Raw genomic sequence first — 18,630 nt, forward strand, 5'->3', positions numbered from 1 at the left:
AAGCTGCCGCCTGATTGGATAAAAACCAAGCACCCCTGAGACCATCAGTCAATTACGGCTATTCTCAGCTTCATTCACGGATTTATTAGCTTGCACACACAGAGAGAAATTCATTCAGCAAAGTTCATTCATAAAAATTTCAACACTCTGCATCATCCTGCACATCTCAGCCTTCTCCTGCCGACCGGCTCCTGAAAGAAGTTCTGAGACGAGTCCAGGAGGGAGGGAAGCTCAGAGCTAGGGTGGGCAGGCTGGGAGGGGATCTGAGGAACACGGAGGGATCGCAAGTCCATGAAATAATGCGGAGCCCCGCACGTCACTAGTACTTCTGGCTTGTGGCCCGGACGGGATGCGAGACAAGATCTTCCAAGCGAGGGCAGCCATCAGAATCAACGAACTCAGGCTGAAGGGCCTTTGGCTCATATATACATTTTCTTTTTTTCCTTTTTTAAATGAACAATCACTGGAACAAATAAAGGGTTAATAGGCCAGTCATTGCCCCGCCCTGTGAGAGCCGGAGGGAGCAGGTTTGAAAGTTCCTGTGTGCAAGGGAAGGCTGGGGGTGGGGGGCGCTGAATATTTCTGCAAGGCTCCTGCACTGCTCGCTGGCGATGCGGCGGGACGGGCTGGCCGGGGTTCGGCCCGGTTGCGTGCCTGAGAGTTGGCCGTGAGCGATCCCTGCCACCGCGAGCCTGGGTCCAGGCGTTCCCAGCAAGGAATCCAAGGCGAGAACACCGAGTGCTGCCGCCGGGGCCAGGGAGGGACTGAAATCAGCTGGGGAGGCGTTTCCCCCCCAGGCTGTCACCCAGAAGGGCCCGGGAGCCGAGGTGGGCGAGGGAGAGTGCAGACTTGGAGAGGTGGCTGCCGCGAGTTGCACGGGGCACTGAGGCGTTTGCTTTCCGTTCCGCTTATCTAGCAGAAGACGAGGCGATTTATGCAACAGTATCCTGTTTCAGCACTGCCAAGGCTATGCGAAAACGCGGTCAGGATAGCCTGGCAGGACTTGTGCTGTATGTAGGACTCTTCGGGCACCCCGGGATGCTGCACAGGGCCAAGTACAGCCGTTTTCGGAATGAGTCCATCACGTCCTTGGACGAAAGCAGCCCTGGAGGCTCGGTGGGGAACAAGGGCTCGCCTCAGCCTCCCTACCCCACCCTGGCACCTCACCTGCCGGCCGAAGATGCCACCTTGGCGTCCCAGGACAGCCCCACCCCACTGTGCACCTTGATCCCTCGCATGGCCAGCGTGAAGCTGGCCAACCCAGCCACCCTGCTGAGTCTGAAAAACTTTTGCTTGGGTACCAAAGAGGTGCCCCGGCTGAAGCTCCAGGAAAGCCAGGACCCGGCTCCCAGCAGCCCAACTTCCCCTGAGACCGGTCTAAATAGGGCTGGGACCGCACCTCCGCCGCAGCCAGACCTGGTGGGGCACAGGGCGACTGTCTTAACTCCCGATGCCTGTCCCCTTCCTGGCCCTGGGGAGCTGACCCCAGGGAGCAGGCAGGACAGGCACTTTCTGCAGCACCTGTTGGGGATGGGCATGAACTACTATGTGAGGGTAAGTCTGTCTCCCTCTCCGTGCTCCTTCTAAGAATTGCTGGGGGAAAGGGGCATCTTCCCTGCATTCTGCAAGGGGCTGCACACCACCTAGCTGGGTTCTAGGTTTGTACAAGACATTGTGTAACTGGACTGAGAGGAGGGGAGCTGGGCTTACAGGTTTCCCTAGGAATATCTGGCTTGTACTGAAGTCAGATAACTTTTGGTTCAAGGACATGAACTGGTAAGACCAACTTCTGATGGAGACAGTGAGATGGTGCCTTCTTGTCCCCCCCTGGACCTGGCATTCTGGCCAAGAAGGGTGAAGAATTTCAAATCCGTTTAGTGATTGAGACCTGCTAGGCTCTACCAGCCATTGTATTTCTGTAGGGCTTTTTGTGCTAGAAGAATGCATGATGTGTAAGGGACTTGAATTATTTTTTAAAATGTAATTCAGCATTTAACAAGTACTTCTCAAAGCATGGCCATGTCTCTGTGCTTGTGCTAAGAGCCATTCTTAGGTCTTTGGTGCCCCCACCTCTCTCGCCTTTATTGCCTATACTGCGGCAAGTGGGCCTTGTCCACGAGCTGTGTGCAAAATCACGGTCCTTCCTGGCCTCATATATGCCCTTGCTCATTCCAGATCTGGGTAAGAGATGAGAAAAAGATTTGGCCCCTGCTCTTCTGGAGCTCACGTTTCAGTCGAGGAAACCCACAAATGCATGTGAAATAATAAGAGAACAATACTTTGCGATAGAAATCTAGTGTGAGAGTGCTGAAGGCATTCAGAAAAAGGCAACGGCTGTTGTGGTCAGGGATTCATTCACATGGGAAACCTTCAGAAGGTGTGTCTTGGAAGAGAGATCAGATCTGGATTGGCAGAAAGGAGGAGATCCCTGGCAGGGCAAGAAAACGAGCAGTCTGGAAGGCAGGTATCGCTGTGGCAGGTCTTCTAAGCGAGGCTTAATTGAAGAGAGGAATGCTGCAGGGTGGTAGGTGATAGGGCGGCTGGCGCATCATTGGTGTTCAGACAAATGTGAGTTGACTAGCGACAAATATGGATCATGTGGAGCTTGGGGAAGAGGGAGCCGTTGACTGAAGCTCTTAAATGTCAAAGGAGGAGTTGGTAAACACTGTGACCAGTAAACAAGAACCGTCAAGCTTGGTTTGTAGGCAAACTGTGACTTGATGAAAGTGGTTTCAAAAGGGTCAACCTAAATTGATTTGAGATGGATGGGGGCAGGGAGAGATGAGAGATTGGGAGGCCAGTGGGTAAGCTACTCGGAGAGTTTAGGCACGAAGGGATGGCAACATGGATTAAGGTGGAAGTGTGAGAAAGGAGGTGAAGACAAGAGCCTCTGCGAGAAGCCTCAACAGTCTTGGGTGATCCGTCAGACCATTTCAGCTCATGTTACAAATAGCAGGATAGTGCACATTTATCGAACAGTGGGTAGACTGGTGAGTTTGTTATTGTTGTTTATGGAGGTTGTGGGTGAGTGTTGGTAAAAGGTTTTGAGGAGTGGGATAGAAGCAGAGTGAGTTGGGAAGGGGGTCGTGCGAAGTTTGCTTTGGACATATGATGTTTAAAGTAATGATATTTGAGTGCTATTAATTTGTAGGTGAGCAGTCATGTAAGACTAGCACTCAGGTGCGAAGTCTGATATGAAGGTGTAAATTTGAGAGATAGCCAAGAACTAGCACAAATGGGCAGTTAAGATCTCAGGAAGGGCAGATAATGAACGCTGAGAGAGTTACAGGGAGAGGAGGCGTGGGACAATTTTGGCAAATGGGTAAGTCCAGCCTCTAAGGAAGATAAACTTATGGGACACTCAGTTCTTGCCCTCCCCCAGAGTGGCATGGCTCATAATGGAAATAGCTTCACGTATCTACTAAAAGTTCATGGGCACATTCTCATTTGTCAACCTAAGCGTCTGCCGGGCTCTAGTGGGAAAATGAGCAACTCCAAACCCATGTTCTCTGCACCTGCCTTCCCATCACCTAGACATCCTCTATCCTCTGCCCTGCCTTTTCTTCCCTTTCGTACCTCCTTCCACCTCCCCACACCTACTCACCTGTGCAATTTTGAATGTGAAAAGAGTTGCTTTGTGCCCTCCACTTCCCCTAGGGAGTGTTTCCATTTTAGATTTTTAATGAGGACTTCTGTCTTTTCATGGTGATGATAACTGACCCCAGGGAAGGCGCTGACCCCATGCCCTAGCTGAGCCACACTATATTGCCAATAGACAGCGACATGAGACACCAGTTAACACTTCTCATAGGAGGTCAGAATATATGGAAGAGCCTACTTTGTTAATTTTTATAGAAGTCCAACTTTGAAAGATGGAAGGGACTCAGAAGTTATCAGGTTCAATGCCTCTGTGGGGAAACTGAAGCCCAGAGAAGTGATTTTTTTAAGGCCACCAGGTGAGGCAAAGGGAGAGTGAGAACTCAAGTTCCCTGTGTGCTATTCTTTGCTCTTTTCACCACAGGTTTCCATTCTGGCTGAGATTCTGTTCCTCAGAATTCTTTTAGATATGAACCAATTTAAAAATAAATGCAATGCCAACCTATTAATTTAGAGTTAGAAATTATCATACCAAGTGCACCCAAATTGTGATCCCTGTATGCCCATCTGTAGGAAGAGGCACAGAGGAAGATTTAAATCAAAAGTTGCTTAGAGGCGCCTGGGTGGCTCAGTTGGTTAAGCATCTGCCTTTGGCTCAGGTCATGATCCCAGGGTCCTGGGGTGGAGCCCCGCGTCTCAGGCTCCCTGCTCAGTGGGGGAGTCTGCTTTTCCTTCTCCCTCTGCCCCTCCCCCCTGCTCTCTCTCTCTCTCATAAATAAATAAAATCTTTAAAAAAAAGTTGCATAGGGGCGCCTGGGTGGCTCAGTTGGTTGAACATCCAACTCTTGGCTTTGCCTCGGGTTGTGGGTTGAAGCCCTGAGTCTGGCTCAGTGCTCAGTGTGGAGTCTGCTTGACAGTCTCTCCCTCCCCTCTTGCCCCTCCTCCTGTTCGCTCCCTCTCTCTCGAATAAATAAATAAAATCTTTAAAAAAATAAATAAACCAAAAGTTGCTTAGTGATGATGGAATCAGAGCAGAGAAGTGCGAGAGAGATTCCTGATGGCTAGTGGACACAAAAGTAACTTTTGTAGGCAAAAGGTAGCCACATCTTCTATTTCCTTATGCACATCATGTGACTTCTCTCCCTGCCCACACTTATTGGTTTATTCATTCACCCATTTATTCAACAAATATGTATTGGGAACCAATTTTATGACTGGAACTGTTCCAGGCCCTGGGGCTACACCAGTGAATAAAAGAGAACAGGTCCGAGACCCCGTAGAACTCACATTCTCGTGAGTGGAGATGGGCCCTGACTGAATAAACAAGTAAAAACAATATGTCACATGTACTAAGCGCTGGGGAGAGCAATAAAACAGGGGAAGTAAGAACAGCAGTTGCTTGGGCAGAAATGGAAGGTATTGCATTCCTTTTGGGGCAAAATGACAGAGTTATAGTTACTCCTTATTTTGTTTTATGTATCTTTTATCGTTACAATAGGAGCTGTATTTGCCTTCTACTCTAAGTTAGATTTGACTTTGGGTTAAATATCTTTTTTTAATTAAAGATTTATTTATTTGAGAGAGAGAGAGAAAGGGAGACAGTGAAACAGAGAGCGAGCCTGCAAGGGTGAGTGGGGGGAGGGGCAGAGGGCGAGAATCTTTAAGCAGACTCCCTGCTGAGCGGGAAGCCCTCAGGGCTCTCATCTCAAGACCCTGAGATCACGACCTGAGCCAAGACCAAGAGTCAGACACTCAACCGAGCCACCCAGATGCCCCTAAATATCTTTTTTTTTTTTAATTGACTGTTCCTTTGGTCTTATAATACAGAATCAGTTACACAGCTGAAAATGTTTTATAAGTTCTGAGCACCTAATTTTGAGTCACTTTCGTTTAAGCTCAGACCTTGAACCCTCTGAAGATCTTTCAGGGAAGGTAGGCCAGCAAGCCATTCTTTGAGAGACGCCAAGGCAGAAGTGGTACAGCCAGACCCTGGTCTGAGCAAAGCAGTGACATGGTGCCATATGGTGACTTTTGTTCCCACCACAAGATTAAGTCTCATTTCTTTACAAGCCCAAGTCACTTTATCCATCACCGAACATTCACTCAGGGGTCTCTCAGTTGCCCAACACCATCTGTGGTGAGTATGGAAAACAGACAACGTGACCAGTGCTGTCATCTCTAGAATGAGAGGATTGGTCTGTATGGCCTTGAAGCCCCCCATTTAATGACTCCAGCTCCTTTCATCATACGGGAGGTGTTTAAGACCTTAGTTCCCGTTCCCACCCTCCAAATTGCTGACAATTTAGTTGAAAGCTAAATAAAGCAGAGGCGAAGAGAGCAGCTGTGGCGGGAGCTGCCACAGGCCAGTGCGGCAGGTCTGACAATAGCTCTCCAAGGGGGGCTGCCTTCTCCAAAGGACGACACCGAGCCCGCCGAAGTATGTTCTCTACCCCGCGCTTGCCAACCTAAGCGAACAGCAGACGGGGTTCAAGATCAAGGTTTGTCTTCCTCCGGTGCTCGTCTTCTTCCCACCCTCTCGCTCCACGTTAGAGCAAGGCAGGCAGTCCTGGAAGTCTGTGAACGGGAGTGCCACAGATGAAGGACCACACCGGGCAGGACAGCTTTCTTACAGGACCGACCCATAGACCTTGCCTCGTTGGGTGTATTTGCATGATTTCATTCTCCTCACTTCGGCGATTTCCCCAGATTGTGTTAGTTTGCTAGGGCTGCCATGGCAAATACCACAAACCAGGTGGCTTACACCGCAGAAGTCTATTCTCTCCCAATTCTGGAGGCCAGAAGTCTGGAATTTAGGTATTGGCAGGGTTGTGCTCTCTTTGAAGGCTCGAGGAGAGGATCCTGTCTTGCTTCCTCCAGCTTCGGGTGGTTGCCAACAATCCTTGGTATTTCTTGGCTTGGAGAAGCATCACTCCAATCTCTGCCTCTGTCTTCGCGTGGCTTCCTTGCCGATGTGACCGTGTCTAAATTTCCCTCTTCTTATAAAGATACGAGTCATTGGACTTGAGTCCACATTGGTCCAATATGACCTCATCTTAACTTGATTATATCTGCTTCCAAATAAAGTCACATTCATAGATCCTGGGGGTTAAGACTTCAAGTTGATTTTGAGGGGGTTGTAGTTCAAACCATGACAGTCCCCAAGAACACTTACTGCAGTGTGTTTGCCCACGTAAGTGTTCTTGGGTATTGGGCTCATCAGCTTTGTGGGCAAATATGAATTCAGGTTGAGGAATTTTATTTACTTCCTTTGTCAATCTCACAGCTTACTCTTAACCATCCATCCTTCCTTGTCCAATGTTATGGCTTATTACTGAGCCAATAGACTGGTGTTGTCTATTGTCTGTTTTGTAAACTAGATAATAGTCCATGGTACCATGATGTTCTGGCTACCTCAAGTGTCTTTCACACAGGACAGCACGGACCTAGGACTTACGAGATCTGCATTAAAGTAATGGCTCTGGTGCTAATCAGCTGTGCGACCTACTTGAGTCATTTCATCAATGACTTGAACCCTCTGGGCCTCATTTTCTCATATTCAAAATAAGAGATTTGAGCAAAATGCTGCCTAAGATCCTGAGACTCCAGGTCTCCTTTCCCATTGGTCTATTAGGATCTCTTTTGCTTCGAAAATGGATTCAGGACAGTTTCCTAAAGGAAATCATTTTTAACATCTTTGTGTTAATAGAGAGGCGAAGAAATGTCTTTAGCACCCTCTTACCAACACTGAACTGGCTTCACCAGTAAAGCAGAAAGGGGTGTGTTGTACTGGCCCGGGCACAGGTGCTCAGTTCTAGACAGTCGGTGTGGAAGGAGTCAGGTCGTGGAAAAACATCCAAGTGTAGGATGCCAGGGAGGAGTGGAGGGCAGGCCAGTCCAGGGGGCAGACCAGGGTGAGTGATGGGGGCCAGGATCAGAGCTCACGTGGTCTAGCCAGCCAACCTGAGGATTGTAGGAACAGCAGGAGTTAACCCTTCTCTATTCTCTCTGGACAAAAGTGCTAAGAGAAAAAGACCCCACACACAAAGGGACAGTCTAGTAACCCTAACCTTGAAAGAGGGAGATTTATAACTCTGGGAAACCCCTGAAGGGACAATCCCACGATTTATGCAAAATAAAGGCAGACCTGAGTGGTGTGGGTCAGGCCCTCACAGGTAACAGATGGCTTTCTGCCTCTGCGTCTTTCCCTCTTTTCTAAGTTATCCGTGGTTAGAAGGGCGGTCATACGGGTGGGAGGAAATACTTCCATCTAAAACTGACAATTTGTCATTGAGGGTGTCATATTTTTCTTCCTGTTTCTTTCTTGGAGTGAATGTAAAAGTAGATTCTGTTAGAATTTAGAAAAATCCTGGCAGATTTGAGCTGTTGTTCCCATTAGTCCCCTTATTTGTTTTTTAAAATTTATTTATGTTTTTAAAAAGATTATCTATCTATCTATCTATTTATTTTGAGAGAGAGAGAAAGTGCACTTGCAGGGGAAGGGCCAGAGGGAGAGGGAGAGGAATCCTAAGCAGGCTCCATGCCCAGCACAGAGCACGACACTGTGCTCCATCCCATGACCCTGAGATCATGATCTGAGTTAAAATCAAACCAACTGAACTGCCCAGGCACTGCCCCCATTATTCCCTTTCAACCTTCACACATCCTCTGATCTGTCCAGTGCTTCTCACCCCCAACCACTAGAACATTAACTGGAAGAGAGAGTCTTAGTTCCCCAAGTTCAAAACCTTCATTTGACAGTTGAGGAAACGGAGGCTCAGAGATAGGAAGTAACTTGCCCGAAGCCGCACAGCTTCTAATGGTGGGGCCCAGACGAGAACTCCCAGTTCTGTGTACAGCACTCTTTTGTACCTCCGTCTTGCTTCACCTGTCCTCACCCCTGAACTAAACGTGCTATGCCAAAGGTCTCTATTGATGAAATCTCTGTGTGTGTGCTTTTGTTTAAGAAGACCAGAATGAAAACTTTGTTTTCTAATAGAAAAATTGTCTTCCCAAAGCAATGAGAAGGAAAAAGCGAGGTAGAGTGGAAAGGAGCCCCAAATGCCTTGGCTTTTTTACCTTTTTGTTGAAGGCGGTCCCTGTGCGTGGTGACACGTCGGTGTGGGACCAGGGCTTGTACGGCGTGCGTGGACTGGCATCCGTGAATTCCTCTTCCACAGCTTTTGGGGATTGCTTCCCTATTTTAGCTTCTTCCCTCACTGCCATGTTCATATTACTCTAAAGCCAGTACCATGTTATCACATGGAGTGATTGAATCAACCCGGTTTCCCAGTATGACAGTCCCATCACCGGAAGAGTGGTCTAAATGCCGCACACTGCCCAGGAGGCAAGGCCATTCCACACCCCCCTCCCCAGCAGCAGGGGTATGAGGTCCCCTCTCTCCTAAAAGATACTAGCTTCAGAGCTCAGTGAGGGGTGGGGGGCAGTGGAGGCAGAGTGAGGGAGGTCTGGTCAGATTTGTGTGAAAGCGTCAAGGTCACGGTTACCAAAAGATGCAGGCCCAAGAGCTGCCCGCAAATAGCTGTTACGTGAAAAGAGTGTATCTGAAACAGGAGAGTTTAGCAAGCGGGTATTTGGAAAAGTCAGGAGGCTTCTGAGAACTGGAGTTTTGATTGAGAACATTGACTGAAATCATATGAAACTTGTCGATGTCATAGCAATGATGACAAGCAAGTATAAATTTGTAACCATAAACTCGGGTGTACAAGAAATGTCATTACAAATATATTTGAAAAATCATGAAATCTGACACCAAGCCCTTGCTTGCTCGGCTGACAGTAATTTCAATTTTGGTCATTATTCATCTCCCAACCTCTAATCACGATCACATAGTGAATCAGGAGGCTTATTTTGCACCCCTAAATGAGGAAAGGCCTCTGACCTTCAGTTCATTGTATAGGATACTGATAGTCCCCTACAGACAGGAGGCACTCCTGTGTCTAGACCTCCGTTTGCACACTAGAATCCTTACCCATTCTGAGAGCCCCTTGATGAGAATCCAGCCTCCCTACCTACCCTTCTAGCTATTCCCCTTGGTAAGACTTGCCACTTCCCTGGGGCTTGGCCAGAATGCAGTTTGAGGGTCTGGAATGCTCAGAGACCCCCCAGTATCAGCTGCCCATCCTCTTCCCATCACTGCCCCTGAAGGACAGGGAGGGCAGATGGCTTAAGGAAGTTAATGGGAAATCCAGAAGCAGCCAGCAACCAGAGGGGTTGCTGATCAAGGGAGGGCACAGCAGAAGGGCACGAGGGAAAGAAAGCACAGCCCACCTATAGAGGCTGGGCAAAGATGGAAGGGAGTTTAAAGAGTCGCCCCGATTTGTCAGGGTCAGACATTGACAGTCAAGGGTTCTTTTTTTTTTTTTTTTTTTAAAGATTTTATTTATTTATTTGACAGAGAGAGAGAGACAGCCAGTGAGAGAGGGAACACAAGCAGGGGGAGTGGGAGAGGAAAAAGCAGCTTCCCATTGGAGGAGCCTGATGTGGGGCTCGATTGCAGAACGCTGGGATCACGCTCTGAGCCGAAGGCAGACGCTTAACGACTGAGCCACCCAGGCGCCCGACAGTCAAGGGTTCTGATGGAAAATGAGGCTGAAGTTTCTTGGGAGGAGTTGGAAATTATACTGCCTGTGGGAGGTTGAGCGGATTGAGAGAGGGAGGGAGGGGGAGGAGGGGAGGCAGAAAGAGTGGAGAAAGAATGCACGGTACAGGTAGTACTACCCAGAGAAGAATCTGGAGCACGGAAGTCATAAACCAACAGTTTAATGCATGTTTTGTTTGGTCAAATTAGAAGAAAGATTTTTTTTTTTTTTTTTTTGGTTTAGTTGAGAATGTTTACAAATTCCACATAAAACTCTAGATTTCTGGCTTCTCAGAAGAGGCGACAGCCTTGGACAGGTCATTCTGCATGTCAGCAAACGGCCAGAGAGCCACCGGCCTGCCTAGTTTCACTCACTTACATCACCGGTCTGCCCTCCCCCCAAGGTGACTGGATTTGCATACCCACTTGTGGCATCAGAGTGGGAAGGTACTCATAAGCCTTTAGTCTTTCATTTTCTAATGTGGAATTATCTAGGAGAGAAGCTGAGAATGTCTTCTTAGGCAACATACCAGGATTTCCTTACGTGATGGGAGAGTCCTGGGGGCTGGATGAGCCCATGAGAGACACGTTGCCTTTCCAGCTCAGAGAGCCTTTGCCCATTCCAGCCAAGCTGCAAAGTTTTTTTAAAGATAGTGGAGCTCCGAGCTCCAGGACTGGCACAGGCCATCCGTATTTTGTGAAGATGTGAGTCAAAAGTTAGTTTGTAGTCAGTTCTTTGAGACAATGAATTTTTCCAGAGAAATAATGTTAAAAGTTGATAAGCTTTCTCCTATGGTGAGAGAGAGGATTAAATGGAAAAATGTATATATAAAGCTTAGGACAGAGCCTATCCACATAATAGGTCCCAGGTAGAGGGAGGAAAACAAACTTCCAAAGGGCCAAGAGTGCTTTTGGGCAAAAATGCATTGAAATAGGCTAAATTTGACTTTGGTGTTTCACCGCGTCCCCTTGGCATCCTCCCAGCAGTGCTGCCCTGGCAGACCTTCCCTCCCTAAGCCTTCCCTGTGGTGCTCCCCAGGGCTGGCCTGCCTGCCTCTCTCCAGTTGCCTGCTATCCCCCACTGGTCGGCTTCCCTCTTCCCTCAGTGCAGCAGAGTGAAAACTTGCATTTTGGAAAGATGTCTCTTTACTTCCTTGAATCTTTATTGTAGTATTTCCCAAAATTCCCTGAGGGCCACTGATAACAGTTAAAAACGTTTGTCAAAAATGCAGACTTGCTGGGGCGTCTGGGTGGCTCAGCCGTTAAGGGTCTGCCTTTGGCTCAGGGCATGATCCTGGAATCCTGGGATTGAGCCCCACATTGGGCTCCCTGCTCCACTGGGAGCCTGCTTCTTCCTCTCCCACTCCCCCTGCTTGTGTTCCCTCTTTCGCTGGCTCTCTCTCTGTCAAATAAATAAGTAAAATCTTAAAAAAAAAAAAAAAATGCAGACTCCCAGCCCCTTCCTGAAGTTATTGGATCAGAATCTCTGAGGCTGGGGCCCAGAAACCTGTGTTTTTAACACGCTCACTATGTGCTTCTGAAGCATACAATGTTCCAGAACCTCTGCTGGTCCGTTTGGTGCAGCGGTTTTCAGCAGCGGATGACTTTGCCCCTCGGGGGACATTTGGCAATGCCTGGAGACATTTTTAATTGTCATACCTGGTGAAGAGGTGGGTGCTGCTGGGTTGAGTGACTAGAGGCCAGGGATGCAGCTACACATTGCACAGGGCAAGGGACAGTCCCCACGACAAAGAATTCTCAGGCCCAGCTGGCCAATGGGACCGAGGCAGAGCAACTCTGAGGCAGTGGGGTGAAGGGCCTCATCCTGGAATGTACGTTAGGAGTGGGTAGTGAGTAGAAGAACAAACAGCTGATTAGTCATTTGGCTTTTGAAAAATCTAACCTACACTACTTCTAATTGTCTCAAGTTTTCTTCTTTCTCCTCTTTCAGTTCCCCAGATTCTCTAAAAATATAGTTAACTTCCTCACCCTCCAGCCCCGCGATATTCCCGTGGCTCCCACATCAGGATCTCAAGGGCTGGGAACCAGAGGGGCAAGTCAGCTGTGGATCAGGTATGCCCACAGTGACAGCGGCTGCGACCCTGACTCGGGTGCACGCTGGGCAAAATGGCATTTACAGGCCAGCTTGGTATCCCATCCATGGTATCCTACCGTGATTGGTACTTCCATTTCCACAGGGAAGTGCTTTAGCAGGTTTCGCGGTAACTTACCAGGAAATTTTAAGAACAGAGCCTGTCTTGGGGTTGGAAATTTCCTTTCGTTAGAGAAGAAGAAGTGCCAGAAAGCAAGCAACTTGAGGAAAAAGACCGTGTGCTATAAGGACAACCCCAGAAACTGGATTTTTTCCCTCAATGTCATCAGATGATAATTTATATGAATCATTCATTAGGAAATGGTGAAATATATAATTCAAATATAATTTTTTTTTTAACCTAGTGCCAACTCCAGGTCCTTGAAAGTCACTGCCCCTCCCTCTCCTCTCCTCTCCTGTCTTCTCTCCTCCGGACTCAGACTGATACATTGACTACAAAGTTCTGTTCCATAGTGAGTTAAACTACCCCAGGTCACAAGGCTCATCAGCATAGAGCAATGACTAAAATTCAAGTCTCCCAACTCCCAGAAGGGTGCTCTTTTCACTACCATGGTGAATAAGATAGAATTATTGCACAAGGAGGTTACAGTATGAAAAGGGAGCAAAGACGTCCCCATAAATTACCTTAACATAAGGCAATGCATAATAAATGACACCAAAGTGATCCAAGTAAATCATGTGGGATATCATGGAGGAAAGGCGACTTCTTCCATTTGAAATGATTAGAGAAGTTTTCATGAGGGAGGAGGCATTTTAATTGAGTCTTGTAGAGTTTCCATAGGCAGAGATTCAGGAAGAGCATTCTTGGCAAAGAGAATAACAAGAGTGAAAGGCTTGGAGGTGGGAAACTAGAGGACGTATTAGGGGAATGGTGAGTGATTTGACTTGGTTGGGCAGTGCAGCAGACAATAAGACAGACTGAGGCTATAATAAACCTGTATAGTATCTGAAAAGTTGGGTTTTCCAACAGAAAACCATCAAATTTTTTTTAGTAGCCTATGGACAAGTGTTTTAGAGAGCTCATGGGCTACAGTGCTCAGAGAGGATCCAAGAGGAGGGAGACTGGGCAAAGGGAGGCCTGGTGAGAAGCGATGTGGGAGCAAATGCAGTGGCAGGAGGAATGAGGGCAGATGTGAGGCCCCTTAGAGGAGGAAGGGAAGAGGCAGGAAGGGTTTGGGGGTGAAGAGTGAGTTCCATTCTGCATGTGACGCATTCAAGGAGACCTCAAAGCATCCAGGTGGAAATCTCTAGCAGAAAATAGAATAGTTAGGACTGAGGAGAAATTATTTTTGTTGCTGTTTTCATCAAGGCCCAGGGAATGGACAAGGCTACCAAAGGGAGAGTGCAGAGTGCAGAGGAGAGGGCTTTGGGATGCAGCCATTTAGATATTCTGTGGAGAGGGAGGAAGAAAAGGCATTAGTGACAGAACTAGCAGAGTAAGGAGCAGGATGAGAGAAGACAGGGCCATCCAGGGGGAGGAGGGGAGAGTTTTGAGGAGAAAGATGTTGGACAAAACAGCAGCAAAACCTGGGGAGTATTCAAGGAATACGAGAACTGCAAGAGCCATAGGTTTGGCCTTTTATTTTCTTACTCCCTCTCCGCTAAGGGCTTCAGTTCAGCCATTGCAGACCACACATGTTGCTGGATACCCCACATCTGCACTCTCTCCTCTTGCCCTCTCCTTGAGTGGCATCTCCCAGATGCCCGAGCCAGAAATTCGAGGCCTGTCTACGTCACTTGCCGTCACACTCCACACAGCCTTCAGTTATCAAGCCCTGACAATCCCACCCTTATGACATTTCTCATACACATCCATTTCCCCCGTCCCCACTGCAATTTCGAAGGTGAGAATGAGAGTAGGCAGCATTTTCAAACTTACTGCCTAGCTTCTTACTGGTCTACTATCTTCTCTATTCTTTTGTGAAATGCACTTTGCAAAACACTGCCACTGTAGCTTTTGGTTGAAACTAGGAGATGAATGATTCTCATATAGGTGGAAAATGATAAATACCTGTAGAAAATGGTTTGACGCGTCAGTGTCATGAACTCTGGGATGTAGAGGCAGCTTCTAGCTGGGTGGTCAGGGAAGGCTTCCAGGGGAGATGGCATTTGAGATGCTCCCTACAGATTGGACAGAAGTTTAACCACAGGGAATATATAAAAATAAGGGGTATTCCAGATGGAGAGGGCATAGATAAGGAAACAGAGGTAAATACAAGGGGGAGCATTGATTTCCGTTTGGTTAGAATATAGAGGCTGCTTGGAAAAGACTGGTGATAATATTAGGATTTGAGCCAGCTTATAGCAGTCTTTAAATATCAGGCTAGGAGTTTGAGCAGAGGCGTGGGGATTTCTTTGTGCTAGAGAAGGAGTGCCTGGAAGTGGGGAAGCCCTTTCAAGGCTATTACAGTGTCTATATGAGGGTCTTGATAGAGGGAGGGAAGTAAAGAAATACTGGTGGCAATAGCATGGAAGAAACATTTGACGAGGAGGGCAAAGGAGGGCAGGCTGCAATCCAACCTGCCTGAGGTTTTGAAGTAGAAAGCCTGGGTGGGCCAGTGAAAGACACTAGAGGACCCCAGCAGGAGAAGCAGTGTTGACGGGGCAGGGAAGAGGTTCGATATCCGACGTGTTGAGTTGGAAGTCACAAAATTCATCTAGACGAGAGGGAAGCGTCCAGGAGGCCTGCAGAGTTGGGGAGAGCTTCAGGCCTAGTGTGTACTTTGTGGGTCAAGCCCAGCGATTAGGCCTCCTTATCTGACATGCATCCCATTAAGGCAGAGAGATTTTTTAGGTGACTTTCAAGAGTGGGACGAATGGAGTGTTTCTTCATATTACATCATAGAAGGCCTCTTCTCTCATGGAAATGTTTCACATATACTTTGACATTTTGGTTAAACGTACATAAATGTGCATTTGTGTTGTAGAGTCAAGGCCTTTTCTTGGAGTTTTATAGACCCGATGATTAATACCCCTTTTGTTTGCCTGTATAAATTCTTACTTACATTCCTTCCAGTGTCTTCAAAGTGACACAAAGTGTTGGGAGAACTTCAAAGCAAGCTGCGTGCAGAACGTTTCATCTCTAAAATCTAAAATCTTTTAGAGTTGTATCCACATGCAGTTTAGCTGTATTTTTTAAAAAGCAATTTGCCTCCCTAAAGTCTTTCTAAAACTTTTGACTTAATTTTCATAGAAATCACTACATTAAAAAAACTAAGCTCCTATATTTTCAGTTTGCTTAACATCTACTTAAATGATGGGACTTCTGTGGCAGTTACAACAGCCACGTGCAGGTGGGGCACCGACACCCCTGGCGGTGACAGCAGGAGGTGTGCCCACCTCTGGTGGCTGTGGCAAGCTGGTCGAGTGGCAACCAGCTAGCAGAGTTTTATTGTCGTATTGTGTGCTAACAGCTCAGCAACGTGGTTTGTCGATCTGTTTCAGGATCCATTTCCAACTTCTTTCATCACAACGAGCATGTTTTAGATTCCACTTTCCCTTTTCCTACTAAACTTGACAACAACATCTTGCCCTTGAAGAGCAGACAGCATTTAATGAATGCTGTTGTACTTCCTCTCCAAATGGTTTCTGTTCAGGGAAAATGATAGAGAGAGAGTGTCCCAAGGCAAACTAGGAAATAAAAAAACCACAGCTGGAACTGTAGCAGGTATCCTCACTGCCCCAGCAGAATCCTATCCAAGACCCTGTTTTCAGGAGATGAAACTGAATCAGCAGCTAGAAGACTGTCTCTGGGGATGGAGGTTTAAATTTAGAAACTCATCTGTGGCCTAAGCCTTTCTCTTTTAAAAAAAAAAAAACAAAACAAAAAACCCAACAACCCCAAACTTGTGAGATTTGAGTTCCCCACACTGGTGTCAACATTATTGCCAGCTACAACTCATTGAAGACTCTGTTTTTGTTTCTCTTAATAACAATCTGCGTTTTAGAGCGTGCCCTTTGCATCTCCATAACATTTTGTAAACATAAACAAAGAGAATGAAGCTTGTTACAAGGGCAGATGTAATTTGTTCTCAGTAGCTTTTGTCTGTCGCTTGGAAAAAATACATATTTTTCTCAGGTGGGTAACATTGTTGGAAATATGCTCCAGCAAAAAAGGTGCTCTACTCACCAGAATGGCTATGGCTTAACTCTTATTTGCCCAGCACTCCTAGGGATGCGAAGGCTACAGGATCCTGGTGAATGAGATTGTTCTCTCCCTTGTTTTTTTTTTTTTTTTTAAGATTTTATCCATTTATTTGAGAGAGAGAGAAAGAACACACGAGCAGGGTGGGGGCAGAGGGAGAAGCATTGACGCGGGGCTCAATCCTGGGACTCTAGGATCATGACCTGAGCTAAAGGCAGATGCTTAATGACTGAGCCACCCGGGCGCCCCTCATTTGTATTGTTTTCAAAAAATACAATAAGGGAGAAAGAGTAGTGAGAGCTACCTTTTCTGAACTCTTTTTGTTTCATCTAATTTTTCTTGATTGTATTTTCTGAAATGTCAAAGGTAATCCATACTTATTTTGGCAAAAATTAAAACAGTGCAGAAGGTAGAAGGTGAAGGTCCCTTTTCTAGGGTAATTAGCACTCCTGACAGCTTGTTCTGTAGTCTTTCAGAATTCTTCCTAAGCATGGCGTACTTGTTGACACAGATGAAGATTATAGCACGCACTGTTCTGCCACGTGCTTTCCCGCTCTCTGACGGGTACATGGGGGCACCCTCACATGTCACTACGGGCTAATCCCTTAGGAGCAGCACAGCGTCCCAGAGAAAGGGCCACACTTCTGGCCACTCCTCTACTGAGAGAGAGTTCTGTGACTTCCGGACCCTGGAAGGAGGCCTTCATCTTCCCTGTGCTGTTTCAGCTTGCTCTCTTCTGTTCCTCAGCTGCTTTCCTCACCTGCCCGAAGCTGGAGGTGGGGGCTCTCGGTACAAGGGGATCCTGGTCCTCAGTCTAGGAGGACGCTCTTCTACTTATTGTATAGCTGGAGATGCCGGGATCCGTCAAGATAGACCACTTTCCTCCCAGAAGTAGGAGAGTCTTCCCTCAGATCAGCCACCCTGCAACAACCAGCCCCCAGCCCAGTATGTGGGTGCAAATCTGGACACAGAAGCTTGCATGTTGTTTTAGAAAACAAAGCCTATAGTTTTGTCGGATGTATTTCTCTGAGAGAATAATACTGGAATTCAATGCATTCTTTTCCTGGCATTCTAGTTTACAGACTAGCTTATTTAGGGCCAGAAAGAATGGTATCCTTTTAGGATCTTGATGTCTTACACATCATGCGACTTCCACTCAGCTTCTAGAAGTCAAACGAGCTGTATGTGATGTCCCTTGAGCAGATGAGAGAAGGTGCCGACTGGGGAGGAGTACCCCCTGGCAGACGGGGTCTGCTCTCTCCTGCCCACAGACCCGACGGGCTTCGCCAGAGCCCATGAGACCTGGTACTTCAGCCAGGAGCCTGCTGGGGAGGAAGGAGAACCCTGACCAGAGGCTCATCTATTTTTGTGCTGGTTTTCTTTTGGTTTCTGAAATGATGTTAAAGATACTTATTCTGGCTAAACGAAGACATACTTGGAAAGAGTTTTTGATTTGAAAAGAAGATATCTTGGAAGTCCCAAAAGTTTGGAATAAATGTCGAAACTTTAAAGAGTACCTCTAACTGCACCCCCCACCCCCGACTCCCCAACATTTACATCATGGTTAGACAGCCCATGGGAGCCAACACATGGCTGTCTACATAACGCTGGACTCTCGGGACCCGTCTAAGTTATTTCAAGTATCTCTTCTTAATCCCTTTAAATACAGAGACGAGTTTTAAAAAAATATGTTAACCCATCTGGAATAGCTATAAGCTGTTCCCTGAAAAACAAAGAAACCTTTATTCAACACGAGATCTTCCATTCTTTATCTTTTTGACGAGTTGCAGAATTTTGCCGAGATAAAGGCTGAGACTGCGAGCACTGTATCCTTGTGCCTAGTCCAGTGGTAGGAAGGTCTTGTGGAGGGAATGTGCGGAATGTACACAGAGAGCAAGACGCATGACCGGGGGAGGGAGGAGGGAGCCACGCAGCCAACCCCAACGTGGAACAGACGAAAGGGATCCTGGCCCTCTGGGACGTGAGGCAAACTTGCAAATCTCCCTTTGTCACGTGGAGGAATCCGATTTCCTGAGGAGGCTGTTACCTATGAAAAGAAGGAGGCAAAGGGGACAGGAGGCGGGGGGGGGGGAATGGAGGGTTCCAAGGTAGGACGTGGGCGTGGCTGTGGGAGGTCCTGGGGTCCTAGTGGGGTGTGAGTACTGGTCCCAGAGGCCT

At 47.4% G+C, this 18,630-nt stretch overlaps 1 protein-coding gene across 1 annotated transcript in view; it reads left to right on the forward strand.

The window, feature by feature from the left end:
- Nucleotides 1–227: 227 nt before the first annotated feature.
- Nucleotides 228–18,630, forward strand: part of SHC4 (SHC adaptor protein 4) — a 139,273-nt gene continuing 120,870 nt past the window's right edge. The window contains exon 1 of the mRNA XM_008705936.2: nucleotides 228–1,554. Coding sequence (XP_008704158.1) covers nucleotides 970–1,554 — 585 coding nt within the window. The 5' untranslated portion in view covers nucleotides 228–969. The remainder of the gene's footprint in view (nucleotides 1,555–18,630) is intronic.

The sequence above is a fragment of the Ursus maritimus genome, unplaced genomic scaffold (assembly GCF_017311325.1).
Source record: "Ursus maritimus isolate PB19 unplaced genomic scaffold, ASM1731132v1 scaffold_35, whole genome shotgun sequence".
NCBI lineage: Eukaryota > Metazoa > Chordata > Mammalia > Carnivora > Ursidae > Ursus > Ursus maritimus.